At 43.7% G+C, this 20,936-nt stretch overlaps 1 protein-coding gene across 1 annotated transcript in view; it reads right to left on the bottom strand.

The window, feature by feature from the left end:
- The window catches only part of ENTPD3 (ectonucleoside triphosphate diphosphohydrolase 3), a 33,044-nt gene extending 26,463 nt beyond the window's left edge, over positions 1-6,581 (bottom strand). Inside the window, 2 exon segments of the mRNA XM_007447343.1 lie at positions 3,056-3,183; positions 6,535-6,581. Coding sequence (XP_007447405.1) covers positions 3,056-3,183; positions 6,535-6,574 — 168 coding nt within the window. The 5' untranslated portion in view covers positions 6,575-6,581.
- Positions 6,582-20,936: the final 14,355 nt, after the last annotated feature.

The raw sequence follows: 20,936 nt of genomic DNA, 5'->3' as shown, positions 1-20,936 counted from the left end.
TTTTTTTTTTTTTTTTTTGCGGTACGCGGGCCTCTCACTGTTGTGGCCTCTCCCGTTGCGGAGCACAGGCTCTATACGCGCAGGCTCAGCAGCCGTGGCTCACGGGCCCAGCCACTCTGCGGCATGTGGGATCCTCCCGGACCGGGGCACGAACCTGTGTCCCCTGCATCAGCAGGCGGACTCTCAACCACTGCGCCACCAGGGAAGCCCCCTCATCCCTCACTTTTAAAGGGCCTGAGGGAAAATTTTATAAATGAAGACTTCTGCTCTGCCCCACCCTCACCTGTCCTCTTCCCATCCTCAGGCAAATCCATAGAGTAAACAGCCTCATGCACCTGTATGTTGACTGTAGAGGGTGGGCTAGCTCAGACCCCACACCCATGCTCTGTCTTCTCTCCCTGCAAGCAGCTGCCCCTTTGCCACCCCTCAGACCAGTGGTGAGGTCTGCCCTCAGCAGGAGGCCCACACAGACCCTGGATTCTGGGGTCTCAGGCACCACAGCATGTTCTAGAAGGGAAGCACGACTCTTGGTGGGCACATTCCCTTGTCCCACGGAGAGATATACCTGGAACGCGGCTAGAGCCAGTTCGTTTGACTTATAGGGTCTAAGGGTGGTACTGGGGTCTAAGAATAGTTACTGGGGTTTAAGAGTGGAACCAGCCTTCCCCCCAATTGGGAGGCACGTCCCTCCAATTCAGCACCTTCCTGTCTCTGCATCCATCCTCCCTCCTTCCCTCCTGTGCAAAGGAGGACGTGTTTACCCAGCAGAGGCCAATTTCTCCTGGGTTCCCTGTTCAGAACTTAGGATCAAGGAACAGCGGGAAGTAAGTGAAGAGAACCGTGGGAACAAGAGGGTCTGGGTTTCAGTTCTGGTCCTGCCATCCACTGGTCAAACCTATGTTTCCTCACTTGCAAAATGGTGGTGACAGTGCTTGTCCACCTTCCATAGTTGGCAGAAGAGTTCAGTGAGATAATTCGGGGAAAAATGCTCACTCAACTGAATAGCAATTTACAAAGTGTAAGGGGATGGTATTTCCCCTAGTTGCAATCCTGATTTTATATAGTTTATAGGAGAAGGCAGTGCCTGGAACTTGGGAAAACAGATTCTCTAGGCCTTAGCTAATGTATTTGGACAACCAGATAATTTGTTTTCCTCTCACCATTAGACAGCTGCATAAGGCTTTTTATTTTTCATTTTTATTCATGCTATTCATGGGGGGCTGAGATTCTTAAGTAAAATACCTTATAAAAGAATGAAATTCCATTATCTAAAAAAGATTTTAGGGACTTCCCTGGTGGCACAGTGGTTAAGAATCCACCTGCCAATGCAGGGGACATGGGTTCGATCCCTGGTCCAGGAAGATTCCACATGCCGCGGAGCAACTAAGCCCATGTGCCATAGCTACTGAGACTGTGCTCTAGATCCTGCGAGCCACAACTACTAAGCCTGAGAGTTGCAACTGCTGAAGCCCACGTGCCTAGAGCCTGTGCTCCACAACAGGGGAAGCCACCGCAGTGAGAAGCCCGGCACTGCAATGAAGAGTAGCCCTGCTCGCCACAACTAGAGAAAGCCTGCACGCAGCAATGAAGGCCCAATGTGGCCAAAAACAATAAATAAATTTTAAAAAATTGTTTTAGGAAATGTCCTGGTGTTACAGTGGTTAGGACTTGGCGCTCTCACTGCCTGGGCCCCAGGTTGGATCCCTGGTGAGAGAATTAAGATCCCACAAGCTGCACGGCGAAGGCAAAAAAAATTAATTAATTAATTAAATAAATTAAAAAAAAGATTTTACTTTAATCCTTTAGAAAAGTGAACTCAGGATGGTAGAGCAAACACACCCGTGCAGCCAAGGCAATATTAGTTTCTTTTTTACCTTTTTTTTTTTTTTTTTTTTTTTAATGCGGGCCTCTCACTGCTGTGGCCTCTCCTGTTGCGGAGCACAGGCTCTGGACGCGCAGGCTCAGTGGCCATGGCTCACGGGACCTGCCGCTCCGCGGCATGCGGGATCCTCCCGGACCGGGGCACGAACCCGTGTCCCCTGCATCGGCAGGCGGACTCTCAACCACTGCGCCACCAGGGAAGCCCTCTTGTTTACCTTTTAAAAACCTCTATTTCAGATATAGCCACTGAACACTCCCTAACAGCAGGAAGATGTAGAAAGGACTCTAAGGTCAAGATAGATACTAAATGAGATTCAAATAACATGGCTCCTATGGCCCTTGTCCAACTAAGAGAGGTTTTCATGTTTTTAAAGAGTCATAAGAAGACAAAAACAAAAACAAAAGAAGATATGCAACAGAAACTATAAACGGCTCTGAAAGCCTAAAATGTGTACTGTTTGGCCCTTTACAGAGAAAGTTTGCTGACTTCTACCCCAAAAGGTTGAAGGACTCACTGACTTGCTTCACCTTTCATTTGACAGTCTCTCATGGGATCACCTCCTATCACCTTTAATAGCCAAGGCAGAAGGGATACATACAATTCTCAGCCTACCAGAGAACATCCATTTGGGGATGGACTTATCAAGAGCTGAGAGAGGCTTCTGGAACTTAGCATAAGGTCCTGAGTAATTTGGGCGGGGGAAGAGTCAGAGGGATCATGGCATACTTCTAGACTCAACAGAGGTAGCACAACACAGCTCAAGAAGTCCTTTCAGGTCCTTGATTTTGTTTACCCAGGCTAGGCCAGAAGAAGAGCCTGGGTCTCCTGGTCTTCACTCATGAGCAAGTTTGTGTCATCTGGAGGAACTGACAAGCTGGTAAATCTTTGGTAGCCACCTATAATTCTTGGCTACAGAGTCTAGCTTTGGTTCTAACAGTCAGGAGTCAAAGCAAGACCACAGTCCTAGGAGAGGGTGTCACCACTATCAGTCTTTCACCTCAAACATCACAAACCCAGCATGTCCAGTCTTTCTTCCTGGGTTCTTACCCTACCTTTCCCTGGCTCTAGCTAGAGGTAAGGGGCAAGAATTTTCTTCTCTTCTAACTCATGAGTTTAGAATCATTGATGTCAGAGCCCATTTCTTCCCTTCAATGCCAACCCCTTCACACCTACCTTCAGTCCTGGAAGGAGAACCTCTTTCTGGTGAATCTGGATGAGTGTGACAGCTACAAGCACTACAATGCTCAAAAGCAAGACCACCAAGGTGATGATGGCTGAAATTCGGGAGAGGACCTTGAGGCCTAAAATGGGGAGACCCAGAAGACACATGAGGGGGAATTGGGAACAAGGTCCTGGCCTTCTTCGTAGAATCTGTGGACTGGGTGCTTAACCACATGCATAAGTCACTTCCTCTGGCTTTAGTGAGACCAATACTTTTAGAGCAGCAACTGGGCTCAATACCCATTTATCTTTCCTCCAAAGAGTGGACTAAACCAGTGTTTGCAGGGAGGGTATGCATGGTTTAGTTCTCTGGTATTTCCCAAACTGTGTTATGCATATTACTGGTCATCCCTGTGATGATTTACAATAACATTTGTTTCAATGTAGATTTGAAAACTATGGGTTTTCTATTAAAGCAGGTGATATAACATTTCATTTGAAAATAATCTCAGTTAAATAAAAAGAAATTCATATTGTATTTCAGATGTAATCAATGATTATAAAGTTCAGTACATGATGACTTATTGTCAAGCAAATAGTAACACGTTTGAATTCCTAAGATATGTGGGTTCCCAGTAAGAATTCAACCTCAATCATTTTTCCTGTGTCTATAGTAAAGGCATAGGGTCTTCCCTACATCTTCACAAACAAAGAGTAACTAGACCCCAATCCACGTGTTCCCTCCCAAAGTGGTCATATAATAAGGTATTTGTATTTTAATCATAACTATATCTATCTATGTAAACTATATCTATACATTTAAAAGCAAAAGAAAAAATGTAGCATATGAATAGTCTTCAACTAAATATATAGCCTCTGAATAAAGGTAATTATATAATTATATGCATTATATAGTAATACATAATATATCATAATGGGCTATTTCTACTTATTAAATTTAAACTAATATTTCTTAACTAGATGATTATGAGCAAATATTTACTTGGGTCTTAAAAAATCAGTGGGCTAGTGAAAATTTCATAAAGTAGCAAATATACTTATTAAAAAAATAAAATAAAAGAAAGAAACTTTCTGAAATGATTCCATTTATGTTAAGTTCTAAAACAGGCAGGTGACAGAAATCAGAACAGTGATTGCATGGGGGTTTGGGGCAAGGATCCACTGGGAAGGAACATGTGGGCACTTTCTGGGGTAATGGAAATGCTCTTACATCTTACTAGGATTGTGGGGTATATGGGTGGGTGCGTTTTTCAAGATTTATCAAATTTTCCAAAGTTCTTTGGAAAAAACTGAAAATCAAAGCAAACCAGCTCCTTAGGTACAATTTCCCTTTAAAAAAAAGATTCTTATAAATTGTCCCTGTTCTAAAAACATAATCCTTTCAGAAGGCAAGAATACCTAATTTAGGGACACAAGATCTATCCATTTCACTGTATATAAATTATACCTAATTTTTAAAAAAGATAAAAAGACATTTAATTAAAACATAGACTAAATAATAGTCTTGGTTGAACTATTATAGCATAAACATAAGTGGTGACACTCAAATGGTTGAAATATGATAAACACTAGCATAACAGGAAGATCACTGAATTCAGAGAATCCAAATATTTTTCTAATTGTGTATTTAAATGTAAATTAATTAAAATGAAATAAAATTTAAAAATTCAGTTCCTCAGTTTCACTAGCCACATTCCAAGTGTTCAGTAACCTGAAGTGGCTACCATATTGGGCGGTGTAGCTACAGAACATTTCTACCATCACAGAAAGTTCAACTGAATAGTAATGGGGTAGATCCTGTCCTATTCCAGAACATATACTTTTAGATCATCATAACCTATGCTTTACTACTCCTTCATTATTTCTAGGAGACATTTTCCTGGAAGAAAAAAAAAGCATGTATATACTACCATATAGAGTTAGATTCAGCCTCAATATCCAATCTCATCACAGTGCTCACTACTTGGGGAGGCCAGTCATGCAGTGGATCTCAGTAGCTCAGAACAGCCAACTCTTACCACCTCATCTGATTCCCCTGCAGTATAGATGCTGCCACAGACACCTCCTGATGTCAAAGGTGGTCATGTAACACCTTAATTCTCCTACCTTGTCACTGGGAGTGAACTGGAGGGGGACTTGTCAGTATTTATCAAAACTGCAAATGTGTATACCATCTGCCTCAAAATCCCACTTTTGGGAATTTATTCCACAGAACTAGCCCCGAGTGTGTTAAATGACTTGTACACCAAGTTACTCATTGCAGAATCGTTTGTCGTAGCACCTGGAGGGAGGCCAGCCACTGTGGAGTTAAACTTAAGAACCCCTAAAGGGGTCCTGGATCACCCTTCTGTGATTCCAGGTCAAAGGATATGACCCAGACAGAAACCGGTTTATCCACAGAGGCAAATTTTTGCATCAACTTTTAAACAATGCATATGCCAGTGTCAGTTATAGTTTAAGGGATTTTTTTTTCTTCCCCTAACAAGACAAGGTAGAGGTTTAATCTGCCATGTTAAACTTGTCCTTTGGAAGGAATGTAACAAGTTAGTCTGTATGTGTGACCTTACAGTATATTGTGTTAAAATTTCAAAGTGTTTTGAATAACCGATTTAGGGGCACCACTAAAGAACATCTGTCCACGGGGCGGGAGTGGGGATGATACATAAGCAGTCTCGCGACCACAGCCAGGAGGCTGGCCTCCTAAGTCCTCTGTGCTGCAGCAGTTTTCAGGTAAAAAGCTATGATTACCTTAAGCAAACCCTTGCCCCAGCAGAAAAGCCTATCACAAAGCAAAATGGACTAGACCAGGTCTCGTTCATTTAGGGAATGCAGCCTAGAGCTGTGCTGTCATTAGGGCTGGACAAACACTGTAATTACCAGGTGCCTCCCGAAAGTGGAGAGGCCAGACCCTTCTGGGTTTCCACATGAGCAACTCCAAAATGTGCTCCAGAGGCAGGCAGGAAGGGCAAGCTTGGAAGTGTGTGTGTGTGAGTGTGTGTGTGTGAGCATTCTACACATGTGCCTGCAGTATCAGCGGTAACAACGCTGACCCATGGTGGGGGTGGGGGCGGGGGGGATGCTGTAGGCGCCTTGCCAGAAACAACACTTGGATGGAAAGAGAGGCAAGCTGCAAGCGCTTTACAATTCATTACAAAATCAACAATATTCTAAAGCAGACCTTACACACAGCTGAGTAAGGGAAACGACAAGGGCCAAATTAATGGATTATGCAAACCGGAAAAACCATTTAAGCGAAACAAGCATGTTAGTCCTTGTTTTGTGTTGCTTTGACGAAAAGAATTACTTTTATCTGTGGAATGCCGGTGGTGAAAGCCCGGTGAGCACTGTCTCACACCAAAGAGGTTAAACCGTCATGTGCTTGGGGACATGGATGAAGAGCTGTGGGCTGAATCTGGGATTCTCGGGTGATGTGACAAAATCACATTTGCTGCCTGCTGAGCGATACTAACCTGCTTGCTCACAAGGTTGGCGGGTCAGTACCGTGAACATCTCTCCTTCCAGCTGCAGGTGAGAGAACACAGAATGACAGAGCTTTTGTGGCCCCTGACTTACGAAGTTCCAAAAACTTGCACCGTGTTAAAACACAAAGCCGCTTCACTTCTACCGAAGGAAAACCTTCTGGGGGACAGATGAACCTAGAACTTCCAAGACAGACCCAAAGCTGGGCTTACATTCTAAGGTCAACTCCCCCCACCCCCCATGCAAGGAAAGGAAGAACGGGTTTGCTGAATTTTAAACTCAAAAAGATTTCTAAGAAGTCAAGCTTCTCCTGCAGATTTTCCCACCTGTACACACCTCCCGGGGCAGAACAAATCCTCCACCTATTATGAACATTCATAGCCTGAGGAAGGGCTGTTCTTCAGAGCACACCAGCAAGGGAGGCTTGTGTGTGTGTTCGCGGCCCGCGAGCCTGAGGTCGCCCTTTCAAGATCCAGGACGGTTATCTGTGGCTGCTGGCTGGCGACCATTGCAAGAGGATGTCGGGGCCCCCGGCATCCAGCGCCCCAGGATATTGGAGGCCCCACGCTGGGCTGCGTCTCCACACAGCCAAGGCATCCAAACGCCCAGCCCATCTCCGGACCTCCGGAGGAAGCGCTTGGTAAAGACGTGTCCACCTCTCCCGGCACGGCGGGGACCACCTCCCCACCGCCCGAGGATGTGGGGCTCGCGTCCTTCGGTCCCTCCCTCCGGCCCCCTGCGGAATCCAATTCCGTTTCCTTCCCTCCCAGATCTCAGCCTCACGAAGCTTCCCGTTCCTTCCGCGGCGGCTTGGACACGGGGACCTCTGTCCTCACCTGTGCACAGACGACCCGAGGAAGGCGACTGGCGCTGCCGCAGTGCCAGCTGGCGGCCAGAGCGCAGGAGGCTCCTGAGGAGGCGGGGCGAGGCGGGACGGGGGCGGGGCTGCCGCGTACGGGGCCCGCCCCCTGCGCCGGGCCAGGCGAAGCACCTCTTCACCTGACCTCTTCTAGTTCATCACCACCCGAAGTGGGGGTGGGGAGGGGCGGGAGGCTCTGCGAGGCCTTGGCTCTCCACCCGCGATCCCACCCGAGCCTACCTGGGGAAGGTGGGGCGGGGGCGATGTCTTCTGCCTGCCGCCTTCTTCGATGTCGAGGCCAAGAGCCTTTTGACCTGTCTTAGTTTCCACCACTGTTACCCCAAGCCTGAGTGGAGGGGAAGTGGGGGAAGGGCAGGGCAGAGACTGGGCACTCCGTGGGTATGCACAGGTGGGCCCTGTGCCCCACCTTTCTGTGAAGTCGAGACCAGTAAAAACCTGTAATGTTGGGGGTGAGGCAAGTAAGCAGACTTGTCCCTGGGTCGCTTGGACCAGGAGAGCAAAGTAATACAGAGACGTTCCCTCTCAAATAGTTTAGCAGAACCATCTTGGCTGTGCCCAGGGACATTCTCACTGGTTACTGAGCAGTGCTCTCCCCCACTGCATTTTATATGTGTGTCATTAGGCCAAAATTCAGGGCAAGCACTGCCTGGAAGAGGCCAAATAGGAAAGATGACAAAAATGCAGCCATTCAAATGCCCCAGGAGTCTGTTTTTAATGCAGCAGCAGGTAGCCTTCTGGCCCCTCTGAGTGACCCCCAAGGACTCTTGGAATGATCCCAGCTAGAGGCATAAGCAGGCTTTTTTTTTTTTTTAAACATTTATTTATTTATTTAGCTGCGCTGGGTCTTAGTTGGGGCATTCAGGATCTTCTTTGTGACCTGCGGGATCTTTTTAGTTGCAGCATGCGGGATCTTAGTTGTGGCATGTGGGATCAAGTTCCCTGATCAGGGATCAAACCTGGGCCCCCTGCATTGGGAGCATGGAGTCTTAACTGCTGGACCACCAGGGAAGTCCCATAAGCAGGCTTCTGTTGGATCATCCCTCTTTGTGGTTCCTGAATGTCTGGAAGGAATTGCTGAGGCCTCAACTATGTCCTTGTGAGCCAGGCCCTGTGCACCACTAGTTTTCTGTCCTGTGCAGGTAGAGCCAAACCCTTCACTAGGCAAGAGGGTCTTCAGAGAACAATGCCCCTGTTTTGAGACCTCTGAGACCAGAGAGGTCTGGGTGTGTGTATGTGCGTGCACATACTCACACACACAGGCATGCAAGAGCACCAGTCACTCACCCTGAATCTGATGGACATGGACCCTTGCAGGAAATTTGTACAGAGTCTACAGTGGGGCATTCAGTATATACTTGCTAAATTGCAAGACTTCTTTTCATTGAAAGCTGTGGGTCAGTGAAACACAAGGCACAGGATTGAAAGATGAGGGACTCTCTGCACCCAGGGGACCATAAACCCACAAACAGCTGCTGACACTGCACCTAGGCCTGGGGTCAGTAACACTGGCTCTAAGGGATGAATGGTTGACCTTAACATCCCTACTGGTTTCCCAGGAGCTGAGAAGAATTTCCTAGGCCTAGAGGGCCTTGAAATTCAGTTGGTACAGTTCATACTTTGAATGCTCTCCTCAATCTACAGGCCCTGGAATTGTGAGCACCCACCTCCTTTGAGACCCCAAATCTACTTTTATTTTTCCAAACTTCTCTGAAACTCTCTGTTCCAGGCATTGTCTCACACTTCTTTGCGGCTCCCCAACTAGTCCTAGTCATTCAAAGGCACTTCTCCCTCAACCTTCCATGTATAAGAATACACACACACACACACACACACACACACACACACACACTTCCCCATCAACCCTCCACATGCAGGAACAAACACAGATACATACATATACATACATATGCAAACGTTTATGGTTTTTCCTGATTTTAAAATAATACAGATTTGCCTTACCAGGCATCAAACCATACTTTAAAGCTACAGTAATTAAAACAGCCTGGTTTGGGCACAGGAATATACCAAGAGAGCTAAAGAACATGAGATAGTTCAGCATCAGATTAGTTAATGGGTATGGGATCTAGTATAGCATCAAGAGGAAATTGAGGGCTTCCCTGGTGGCGCTGTGGTTGAGAGTCCGCCTGCCCATGCAGGGGACATGGGTTGGTGCCCCATTCTGGGAAGATCCCACATGCCATGGAGCGGCTAAGCCCGTGAGCCATGGCCTCTGAGTCTGCGCGTCCAGAGCCTGTGCTCTGCAACAGGAGAGGCCACAAGAGTGAGAGGCCCGTGTACTGCCAAAAAAAAAAAGAGGAAATTGAAAGAGCATATTATCCAATAATTAGTTTTGAAACCTCTACTTTTCATATTTTGGAACAAATCCCAGTCACTTATCAGACATAAAAATAGATTTTATGTAGATTAAAATTTTGAATAGAAAAAAGTATTTAATATACTAAGAAAATAGAGGAGGATATTTTTATGACCCTTGGGAAGGAACAGCCTCTTCTAGCATTAGATTAAAGCAGGGAGATAAAGTAAACAAACTTGCATCCATAAAAATGTAAAACAACTGCCTTGAAAAAGACACCACCCCTAAAAAAAGGGATCAACTGTGGGGAAATATTTAAGAATGTGATAGCAAAGAGTAAAAAATCATGATATATAATGAAGTCATACAAATCTTTGGAAATATATGAATATCTGAAGTAGAAAAGGGGACAAATGACAAGCACTGGCCAATTTAAAAAGAATAAATGGCCAATAAACATGGCAAAGATGTTTAATCTCATTACTTACCCCGAAGTTGCCAATTAAAACTTTAGTATCTTTAAATAAGATTTTTTGGGGGACTTCCCTGGTAGTCCAGTGGGTAAGACTCTGCGCTCCCGATGCAGGGGGCCTGGCTTTGATCCCTGGTCAGGGAGCTAGATCCCACATGCATGCCACAGCTAAGAAGTGCACACACTGCAACTAAAAATCCCGCATGCTGAAACTAAGACCCAGTGCAACCAAAATAACTAATTAATTAATTAATTAAAAATAAATAACTAAATAAATTAGGTTTTTTTAACTGGTCAGTTTAGCAAAGCTTAAAAATATCTGTGAATGGCTATCATCAAAAAGAACACAAATAACAAATGTTGGCGAGGATGTGGAGAAAGGGGAGCCCTCCTACACTGTTGGTGGGAATGTATATTGGTGCAGCCACTGTGGAAAACAGTATGGAGGTTCCTTAAAAAACTAAAAATGGAACTACCATATGACCCAGAAATTCTACCCCTGGGTATATACCTGAAAAAAAAAAAAAAACACATTGGAAAAGATACATACACCCCGATGTTCATAGCAGCACTTTTTTTATTTTTTTATTTTTTGTGGTACGTGGGCCTCAGCTTATGGGATGTGACATGACCTGGTTTTCTCCCCACCTCTCTAGATGCTTTTTGCTGGTTTGTGCTCCTCTGCCAGGAGTTTCTCAAGATGTAGTCTCGGGCCCTCTTTACTCCTCACTCTGTACTCTCTTCCTAGTTAATCTCATCCATGCCCACGGCTTCTGTTCTATTCACAGAAGCCTCTCCAATGCATGTCTCCTGCTCAGGCTTGCCCCCTTGAGCTGTAGACTTAGAGCCTTGCCTGTTTGACTTCTTCAGATGTCTTAGAAGCATCTAAGTTTCTAGGTTTAGAAATCTAAGTTTACTAGGCTTCAAGCTGAGCTCCTTATCCTCCCCCACCAGACCATCACCTCCTCCAGCATTTTTAATTTCAGTGGATGGCACCCCCACTCATCCAGGTGGGCAAGCCAGAAACCTGAGGGTTATCTTTGGTAATCTTTCCCTCCTTCCTCATAATCAGTCACTAATTACTGCTGATTTTAACCTCTTAATTATCTCTCCAAAATGTACTCCATCTCCACCACCCGCACAGTCTGAGCAAGGGTTTCTCTGTCTAGGCACTAGTTGTATTTCAAGCCAGATAATCCTTTGCTCTGGGGGCAATCCCGTGTATCATGATTAAGGAGCAACCCTGATGATCAGTCACAAAATGCCAGTAACATCCCTGCACACACAGTGGACCAACCAAAAATGTCTGCAGACATTGCCAAGTGTCTTCTGAGGGGTGAGATTTCCCAGTTTGAGAACCACTGGTCTAAGCTACCATTCTCTCTTTTGTGGATTTGGACAATGGTCTTGATTTCTCCCTTTATGATCCATTTTTCCATTGCTACCAGCCTCCTCTTTTCAAAGCACAAATCTCACTGTGTCAACCCCATCCTTAATAGACACTTTTGTGCCATCCATTTCTCAGTGGATACAGACTCAAATCCTCAGAGGTGGGAGACACAGTGGGGTGGGTATGTCCCTAGGAAGGCCCTGCAGGGTCCTGCTTGGTTTCCTGTGGATGCCAAAGCACCAGAAGGGAAGTCCAGGCTCCACGGACAAGCTGCACGAACAGTGCAGTTCCTGGAAGGCAAATGCTGGCTGCTCCAGGAAGCCCACAAAGACATGTCCTGCCTCAACGGACTCACTGGAACCACTGCGGAGAGATGGCAAACACCCCTTCATCCAGGACACCTGCCTCTATGAATGCTTCCTCAACCTGGGGCCCTGGCTCCAGCAGCTGGACCACACTGGGCACAGAGAGCAGATCTGGACCTGTGTCTCTGCAAAGATGACTGTCAGTCCTCGTGTGAAAACTGCTGCACCTACTTTACTTGGAAGTGTGCTGCACAATGTAACCAGTGTCCATTGGGGCTTCCTGCTACCCCTTCGATTTCTACTTCCCACACCGGCCACTCTGCAATGAAATCAAGGGTTGCTCCTACAGCATGAGCCAACTGCAGCCAAGGGAGCGGTCACTGCACCCAGATGTGGTTCATCCTGGCCCAGGGAGCCCCAAGGAGGAGGTTCTATGCTGTGACACACACTGGGTCTGTGCCCTGTGGGGCTGGCCTCTCCTGCTCATCCTGCCCCTGATGCTGCTCAGCTGAGCTATTTCTACCTTCTGCTACCTGGACACACCGGCTTGTTCAGCCCCACAGCACCAAGACCCTCAGCTCCTGCTCAGTGGTGGGGTCTCCGTCAGCCAGTTTAAATAAATAGACACCCTTGTTGCTCACACAGAAGTCTTGCAAAAGGATATATGGTGGAAAGTAAGCCTCCCTCCAATGACAACTGCATTTTGATTGTTTCTTATAAAAAATGGGAATATTGTTCTGAAAAAATTTCAGATTTTTTCAAGAATTTAATATTTCTGTCTTTTTTTTTTTTGACTGTTAATATTTAAAGTTTTTTCTTGGTTTACTTATTTCTCCTGCAAAATTACCGACATACTGTTGCTGGTGCCTGTTTCCCATCAGAACGATGCCTTGCACTTTTTCCCTTTGGGGCCCCTCTAGCTGGGGTATCTGAGTGTCAGGTCAAGACCCTGTCTACTAATGTCACCTTCCTGAGAGTTTCAGCTCTCACCTTCCTGCCCTGCACCTGATCCATGCTTCTGCAATTCTTCTGATTTGGTTTCATTGCTTTTTCTTTGCAGAAAGCATGTCTTCACTTGCTTTACTATTTTTGAGTTTGGAGAACAATAATTTTTTAAGTGAAAAACTGGAGTAAATTGTGATGTCTACTTAGGAAGGAAAACTGCCCTAGGATGTGGAGAAATTCAAGAAAAGATGGCTAATAGTGATCATATTTCTCCTCTAAGTTATGACATGGGCTTGACTTGGAGGTCATAAAGGAGTGTTTGAGGATGTTTTGTAGAAAGAACTTTGTCTGAAGGAGCCATCTAAAAAGGTTCAGGCTGATTCATTCCATTTCTTATGACCAGAGCCTTTTAGGGCTTCATCACAGGAGGTTATAGATGGGTGTTTTGAGGTTCTCCTAGAAACAGTCTGGATTCTAGGAGTATGGCTTATATGATTAATTTGGTGCCTGGTGGTGACTGAAGATCTCACCAGGCTGAATGTTGAATCTTAAATATGAACCAGTAGCCAAGACAGGGCAAAGCCACCAACATTCATGATAGAGAGAGAGAAAACAAAAACAACAGCAATAACAAAAACTGATCAGAAAAAAGGAACTCATAGAACAAATAAGACAATGCAAGCAGCAGAAGAAAAGATAAAAAACAAACCCCAGAATCACTAAACTTCTCAGAGAGACTTGAAGATACTGTATCCATTAAGCAAGAAGGAAACATGATGGAAGGGGAACTATTTAGAGTACATGAAAACTTCTGTTGGGCATTTAAAACATGACAGATGAAGGGAAGAGTCCAGTTGACTGTTTGGAAAATAAGTATGAAGAAATATGTTAGGATCTATTATAAAAAGATAAAGATAAGGACAGAGAAATTATAAGAAAAAGAGGATCAATTCTGGAAGTACAGCATCCAATAACAACCAGAAATACAGCAGAGAAAATGGAGGGGGAGAGATTATCAAAGAAGTAATACAAGAAAAACACCCCAGAATTGGAAAAAGATGATGTCCAGATTGAAAGTGCTAAATTGAGTGCCGAGTACAATGGATGAAAAAAAAGGCAAAGAAGACATGTTATTTTCAAAACATTGGTGATGGAGAGAAGATTGGAGAGAGAGATGGAGAAAGAGAGAAGGAGAAAGAGAACAAACTTACAAAGGAATAGAAATCAGATTGGTATCAGACCTCTTAATAATAACACTGAATACTAGAAGATGGTGAAATTATGCATTAAGATTCCCTTCTGTGACCAAGTAAAATGGTGATGATGGTAAAAAATAATTCCAATGTACAAACAATAGCTAATATTTATTGACTATTTACAAAGTGTCAGGAAGTAAGCTAAATTCGTCACATTGACCTTTCTTGTTTAATGTTCCCAACAAATTTATAAGTTTTATTATTATTTCCCAATTATATATGAAGAAACTGAAGTGCAACATGATTAACTACATTGTTAAAGGTCAAGCAGAGAGTAAACTTTGGAGGCAAAATGAGTTTCCAAAAACTTATGAAAATACTTGGATCATGCAGTAAGATGTTAACATTATATCTGTCATACAGGGTAAGAGAGTAAAGAGAAGAAAAGAACAAAAAGAGAATTGGACTAAGATTCCTTATGTTTTAGTTGTAAAAGAAATATCAATCAGAGATGGAAAGGGGAAAAAACAGTTCTGTAGCACTTAGGAACTGTTATTTCTGTTTCACAGCTGTGCTAATGAGCCTGACTGCAAAGTCTTTGCCATCAGGGAATGTCTGATACTTTGCATCCACTATGATACTAGGCACCAAAACAAATACTAATCTACTGGTGAAGCCAGCTTGTTAGGTCAAAATGTGTTCTGCTGTGAATGAAGCATATTTGCACCTTGAGCCCCACTTATCTTGTGCAGCAGGAGAGGGAGTTCAAGGGAAAAACATTCAGGGTGTTTTGGCAGCCCCTGGAAAGGTGGGTGTGTCTCTTGAGGAAACAATTTAATTTACTTTTCTCCAAGTAGGACTGTGTTGGTAACAGAGTCTCTGTGAAAAGTTAGTGTGAACAAAGGAGGCTCTTAGGAAGAGAGTGAATCACCTTGGGTACTGCAGCTGATAGCCAGCGTTGGTAATCTTCAAGATAGGCAGAATAAAAAAAAAAATTCTAGGGGAAATTTGATGTGTTTGGGCATTTGGAAAAATTATTGTTAGACATGTAACAGATCTTTTGGATCACTTGAAAAACTACAGAAAATTAAGCAAATAAAAACTGGGGGAAAATAGAAAACTGTAAAGGGAAGGAAGCAAATCATAGAACAACTTGGCTCACCAGTGAATAATACTTAACATTGGCTGTTTGTTCAACCAAAAAAGCTACGATTTAACCATATTAAGATGAAGAAGAGGAAGCAGGTGGTCATGACATATAAGAGCATGAAACTCTCAAATACCATAATTGGTAATTAACTGACACGCTCTAAAATGGATAGATCTAGAAGGGGCAATAAGAGCATATACCACTTAGAAATGTGAGACTAAGTATGAGAAGAAGCAACTGAAAGAGCTGAAAGTAGATGCTTCTGAAGAAGCACAGGGCAAGGGTGGGGGTGGAGATAGGTGGGGCAGAGACCTGTCTTTTAACACTATTTATTTTTAATTAATGTGCCTGTTATTCTATTATTAATTTTTTACAATAAAAAGTATTTTCACATGTTTCAAAATTCAAATGGTGCAGTAAAAAGTCTGTCTTCTCTCCTGTCCTTTCTGACCTGGCTCCCCTCAGCAAAAGCCTCCAACATTTTTTCCTTGTGCATTGTTCCAAAGACAATTTAATTGTATTGTTTCTATTAAAGTGAATATATTTTTTTAATTAGACATTTAAAATTTTTTATTTACTTATTTGTATTTTTGGCTGTGTTGGGTCTTCGTTGCTGCGTGCAGGCTTTCTCTAGTTGCGGCGAGCGGGGACTACTCTTCCTTGCGGTGTGCAGGCTTCTCGTCGCGGTGGCTTCTCTTGTTGTGGAGCACAGGCTCTAGGCACACGGCCTTCAGTAGTTGTGGCACTCAGGCTTCAGTAGTTGTGGCTCGTGGGCTCTAGAGCACAGGCTCACTAGTTGTGGTGCACGGGCTTTGTTGCTCCGCGGCACGTGGGATCTTCCTGGACCAGGGATCTAACCCGTGTCCCCTGCATTGGCAGACAGATTCTTAACCACTGTGCCACCAGGGAAGCCCTAAAATGAATATGAGTTTAAAAGGAGTTTGGGCAAAAAGAAAATCTGCTGAGGTATGTAGTGGGCATGGTCCAATAAAATAAATTTTATCTTAATGCAGTGAAATGACTTTTGCATAAAATTAATAGAATGTCCTAATTCCTTGACATTATCAATAGTAATTCATACCATGGCTTTAATAACATTCTTGAAGAAATAATTATGTCATTAAATGAAAAATCAACAAATTTGCAATAATGACAACTTCTCTTTCTTTCTTAGAGGCATGGGCCTCAGATTTTAATTTTCTTATATCTCTTGCCAATTTTAGAAAGGAAAGATGCTGACTTCAAGCCAAATGTTCTGTCCTTACACTTGATAAGAGATTCCTCTCCCAGAGCTAATGGTAAGTTTAGCTGCAGGTTTACCTAAAAGTCAATTACAAATATTGGTAAAGGCAAATGCAATTTGGGGGCAGCCTAACTTGTTATTAAGTACAAGGTGTTTCATCCAGTCTTGTTAAACACTTTCCCCAGGGCTCTAAGGATTCATTCCTAAGCATGATGCCCAACAGGTGGAGGAGGCTGAGGGAGAGATGGAGTGGGAAAGAGAGTAACATCTCAAAGTCCACCCTATTTAATTGTAAATAGTCCTGTAAACAGGACTGAGAGAAGCCCAGTCCTTCTGTTTTGTTTTGTTTTTGCTATACATTTTTTTTGAATTTTTATTTTATTTTTTTATACAGCAGGTTCTTATTAGCTATCTATTTTATACATATTAGTGTATATATGTCAACCCCAATCTTCCAATTCATCCCACCACCATCACCCCCCACCCCCCCGGCCCCCTGCTTTTCTCCCTTGGTGTCCATACATTTGTTCTCTACATCTGTGTCTCTATTTCTGCCTTGCAAACCAGTTCATCTGTACCATTTTTCTAGATTCCACATATATGCGTTAATATACGATATTTGTTTTTCTCTTTCTGACTTACTTCAGTCTGTATGATAGTCTCTAGGTCCATCCACGTCTCTACAAATGACCCAATTGCATTCCTTTTTATGGCTGAGTGATATTCCATTGTATATATGTACCACATCTTCTTTATCCATTCATCTGTCGATGGGCATTTAGGTTGCTTCCCTGACCTGGCTACTGTAAATAGTGAGAAGCCCAGTCCTTAAAACTTTGTGACCATCGCATCATTTGCCACATCCATGACAAAACAGGCTCCAGATAGTCTGTTAAAATCTTCTTTCTGTTCATTTATTCATTCATTCAAACATCAAGTTGTATTGACTGCTTATCTTGTGTCACCACTGGGCTATGTTTAGGAACTATACAGAGGAGGAGTGAGGCAGACAAGGGCTCACTGGCAAGATGCTCTTTATTTTTTTGTGATGCCAACTAACCAAAGGACTTGATGAAATCATAGATTCTGGAGTGGGAAGTGACCTTAGAAGCTATCTTTCCAGCTGGGGCTCAGTGAAATTAAGCAACTGGCCCAGAGCCTCACTGGTATTTGCAGAACTGAGATGAAAACCAGCCACCGGGACTTCCCTGGTGGCGTAGTGATTAAGAATCCATCTGCCAATGCAGGGGACATGGGTTTGATCCCTGGTCTGGGAAGATCCCACATGCTGTGGAGCAACTAAGCCCTGCACCACAACTACTGAGCCTGCACACTAGAGCCCACGAGCCACAACTGCTTAGCCCACACGCCACAACTACTGAAGCCCACGTGCCTAGAGCCCCTGCTCCACAACAAGAGAAGCCACTGCAATGGCAAGCCTGTGCACCACAACAAAGAGTAGCCCCCGCTCACTGCAACTAGAGAAAGCCCTCATGCAGCAACAAAGTAGATATATATATAAAACCAGCTTCCAACCTACTTGGGTCCATGCAATAGATTATTAAAAGTGTAAAAGAACTGTAGGCAATGAAATTCTGTAACTCTCTTCATAGTGTGGTTCTGGAAACATAACTGAATGGGCTCGACTTTTTACAGACTGAACAACTCACCGAACAGCTATGTCAAGAGGAAGGGAATTGCCCCCAAGGGTCAGAAACCTCCCTGACCCTCCAGGCCAACTGTGTGGTCTATCTGAGTAGCTGTGCTGGGGCGGGGAGACCATGGCAGTAAGAGCCTTGGGAAGTGATGGTTGGACAGCAGAAACTATGAGGGGAGAATCAGGAAGTGCAAAAACCAGAAATAAAATAAAAAGTCTCTAGTGACATCCATAGAAGGTGGAAGAAAGAAGGGAAAGTATGTGGAAAGAAGGGATGAGAGGCCTGAAGCTTGCCATGCCCTTAGGAGGAACTCCACAGGAACTGCTGTGTTCACAGGTCTCTGAGAATGGAAAGAATTGTCTCCAAGGGAGAAGCATATCGTTTGATATACTCAAGACAAGGATGGAAAGCTTTCTTCTACCTGTCAAAAGCTTCTGATCCACAGGGAATAAAGCAAGCAGGAATCTTTCAGAAGTAAATGGTAAATGAATTACATTTTTGAAAGAGAGAGAAATAAAGTACATCTCACACAATTTTCGGAAGTAAGATTTGAAAACCTGAAACACTAGCACATGCAATTAACAGTAGAACATAATCATTCATTCAGTATTGTTACTAATTCAGTTGCTGGGATGAAACAAGGGTGGAGATGGTGTGGGAGGTCAATAGGAAGAGAAGCAGATCTGAAGGGGGAAGGATACGGTTAAGACAGAAATAAACAGAGAAGGACAAGGGTGGTGGGTAGAGACCCAAAGAGAAAGAAAAGGAAAGATAGAAAAAAGACACTCTCAAGAGAGACAAGTGAGATTTCAAAGGAATAGCATGAAGATTCCTCATCTGCCATTATCCTTCCCTCCCTCCATCCCCAATAGCTGTGGAGTCCGAGATTTCTGGTTCCACCATCTCCCATTAGGATAAATCAACCTTTCCCACCCCACGTCCACCCCACCACGACCTCCATCCCCAAGAGATTATTAAAAATCTCTATTTTCTTTAGCTGGTGCCCACATCACCAGACTTCTACTGTAGTTTTATTCTAGTTCTTGTGCCTAAAGAGTATTGTAAAACTATGTACCCTTCACACATTTTTAAGTTAACACCTACTCTTTTTCATCTTAAGATTAAGTAACTGCAAAGGATGGAATCTCCCAATGTACACATATTATATATGAGCCTTAAATATATTTTTATCAAAACATTGTTGCAGATTTATCTTATTCAATTTATGGGATTGTCTGCCATACAATCTAATTGGCAATGCCAGTCCTCATGGTTAAACCTATCCACCAAATCAGTCTTACTTTTACTCAGAAGAAGCTGCATTTTAATTAATTAATTAATTTTAAAATAAATTTATTTATTTACTTAATTTATTTTTGGCTGCATTGGGTCTTGGTTGCGGCATGCGGGGGCTACTCTTCGTTGCGGTGCGTGGGCTTCTCATTGCAGTGGCTTCTCTTGTTGCAGAGCATGGGCTCTAGGCGCGCGGGCTTCAGTAGTTGTGGCTTGTGGGCTCTAGAGCACAGGTTCAGTAGCTGTGGCACACAGGCTTAGTTGCTCCGCGGTGTGTGGGATCTTCCCAGACCAGGGATCGAACCTGTGTCCCTTGCATTGGCAGATGGATTCTTAACCACTGCGCCACCAGGGAAGTCCCAAAGCTGCATTTTAAAATTCGAATAAATATGCAATACCTATTCCTTTACAACCACATCACTATACAGAAAAGGTAGGGCCAGAGTCTCCCCTAGGAGCAATTCATTCTTTACTTGTCCAGTTTTTGGATGCCCCAGAGGTGCTTGTGCCCCAGGATAATTCCCTTTGGAAGCTTTGGGGTATGTGAGAGATGAGACTTTCTTGGTGAATTAGGAGAAGGATAAATGGAAGATTGCAAGCTTCTTCTCAGACAAATTTATACTAGGAAGGAACACATCAGGAAGTTGAGGATCTGGAATCCTTTATTCTCTCAGAAGAGATTTATTTATTAAATAAATTATTTATTCATATAAAGTTTCACATCATTGATTCATCCTTTAGAAAACTCTTCCATATTTGCAGTTGTTTCTCTATTGCTGATCTTAGTGTGTGTGTGTGTGTGTGTGTGTGTGTGTGTGTGTGTGGTGTGTTCTCTGGGACTATTTCTTTTGTTTTAATTTTTATTTTATTATGGAGTATAGTTGATTAACAATGTTGTGTTAGTTTCAGGTGTACAGCAAAGTGACTCAGTTATACATATACAAGTATCTATTCTTTTTCAAATTATTTTCCCATTTAGGTTATTACAGAGTATTGAGCAGTGTTCCCTGTGCTATACAGTGGGTCCTTGTTGGAGATCTATTTTAAATATAGCATTGTGTACATGTCAATCTCAAACTCCCAATCTATCCCTCCCCTGACCAACCCTGGCCCCCTGGTAGCCATAAGTTCATTCTCTAAGTCTGTGAGTCTATTTCTGTTTTGTAAATAAGTTCATTTGTGTCATTTTTTTAAGATTCCGCATATAAGCGATATCATGTGATATTTGACTTTCTCTGTCTGATTTACTTCACTCAGTATGATAATCTCCAGGTCCATCCATGTTGCTGCAAATGGCATTATTTCATTCTTTTTAATGGCTGAGTAATATTCCATTGTATATCTGTACCACATCTTTATCCATTCCTCTGTTGATGGACATTTTTTTTTTTTTTTTTGCGGTACTCGGGCCTCTCACTGCCGTGGCCTCTCCCGCCGCGGAGCACAGGCTCCGGACGCGCAGGCCCAGTGGCCATGGCCCACAGGCCCAGCCGCTCCGCGGCATGCAGGATCCTCCTGGACTGGGGCACGAACCCGTGTCCCCTGC

This window comes from Lipotes vexillifer, unplaced genomic scaffold (assembly GCF_000442215.2).
Source record: "Lipotes vexillifer unplaced genomic scaffold, Lipotes_vexillifer_v1.1 scaffold1134, whole genome shotgun sequence".
Taxonomy (NCBI): Eukaryota; Metazoa; Chordata; class Mammalia; order Artiodactyla; family Lipotidae; genus Lipotes; species Lipotes vexillifer.
Note: the sequence above shows the minus strand (reverse complement) of the source record. Positions and strands in the feature narration are given on the sequence as shown.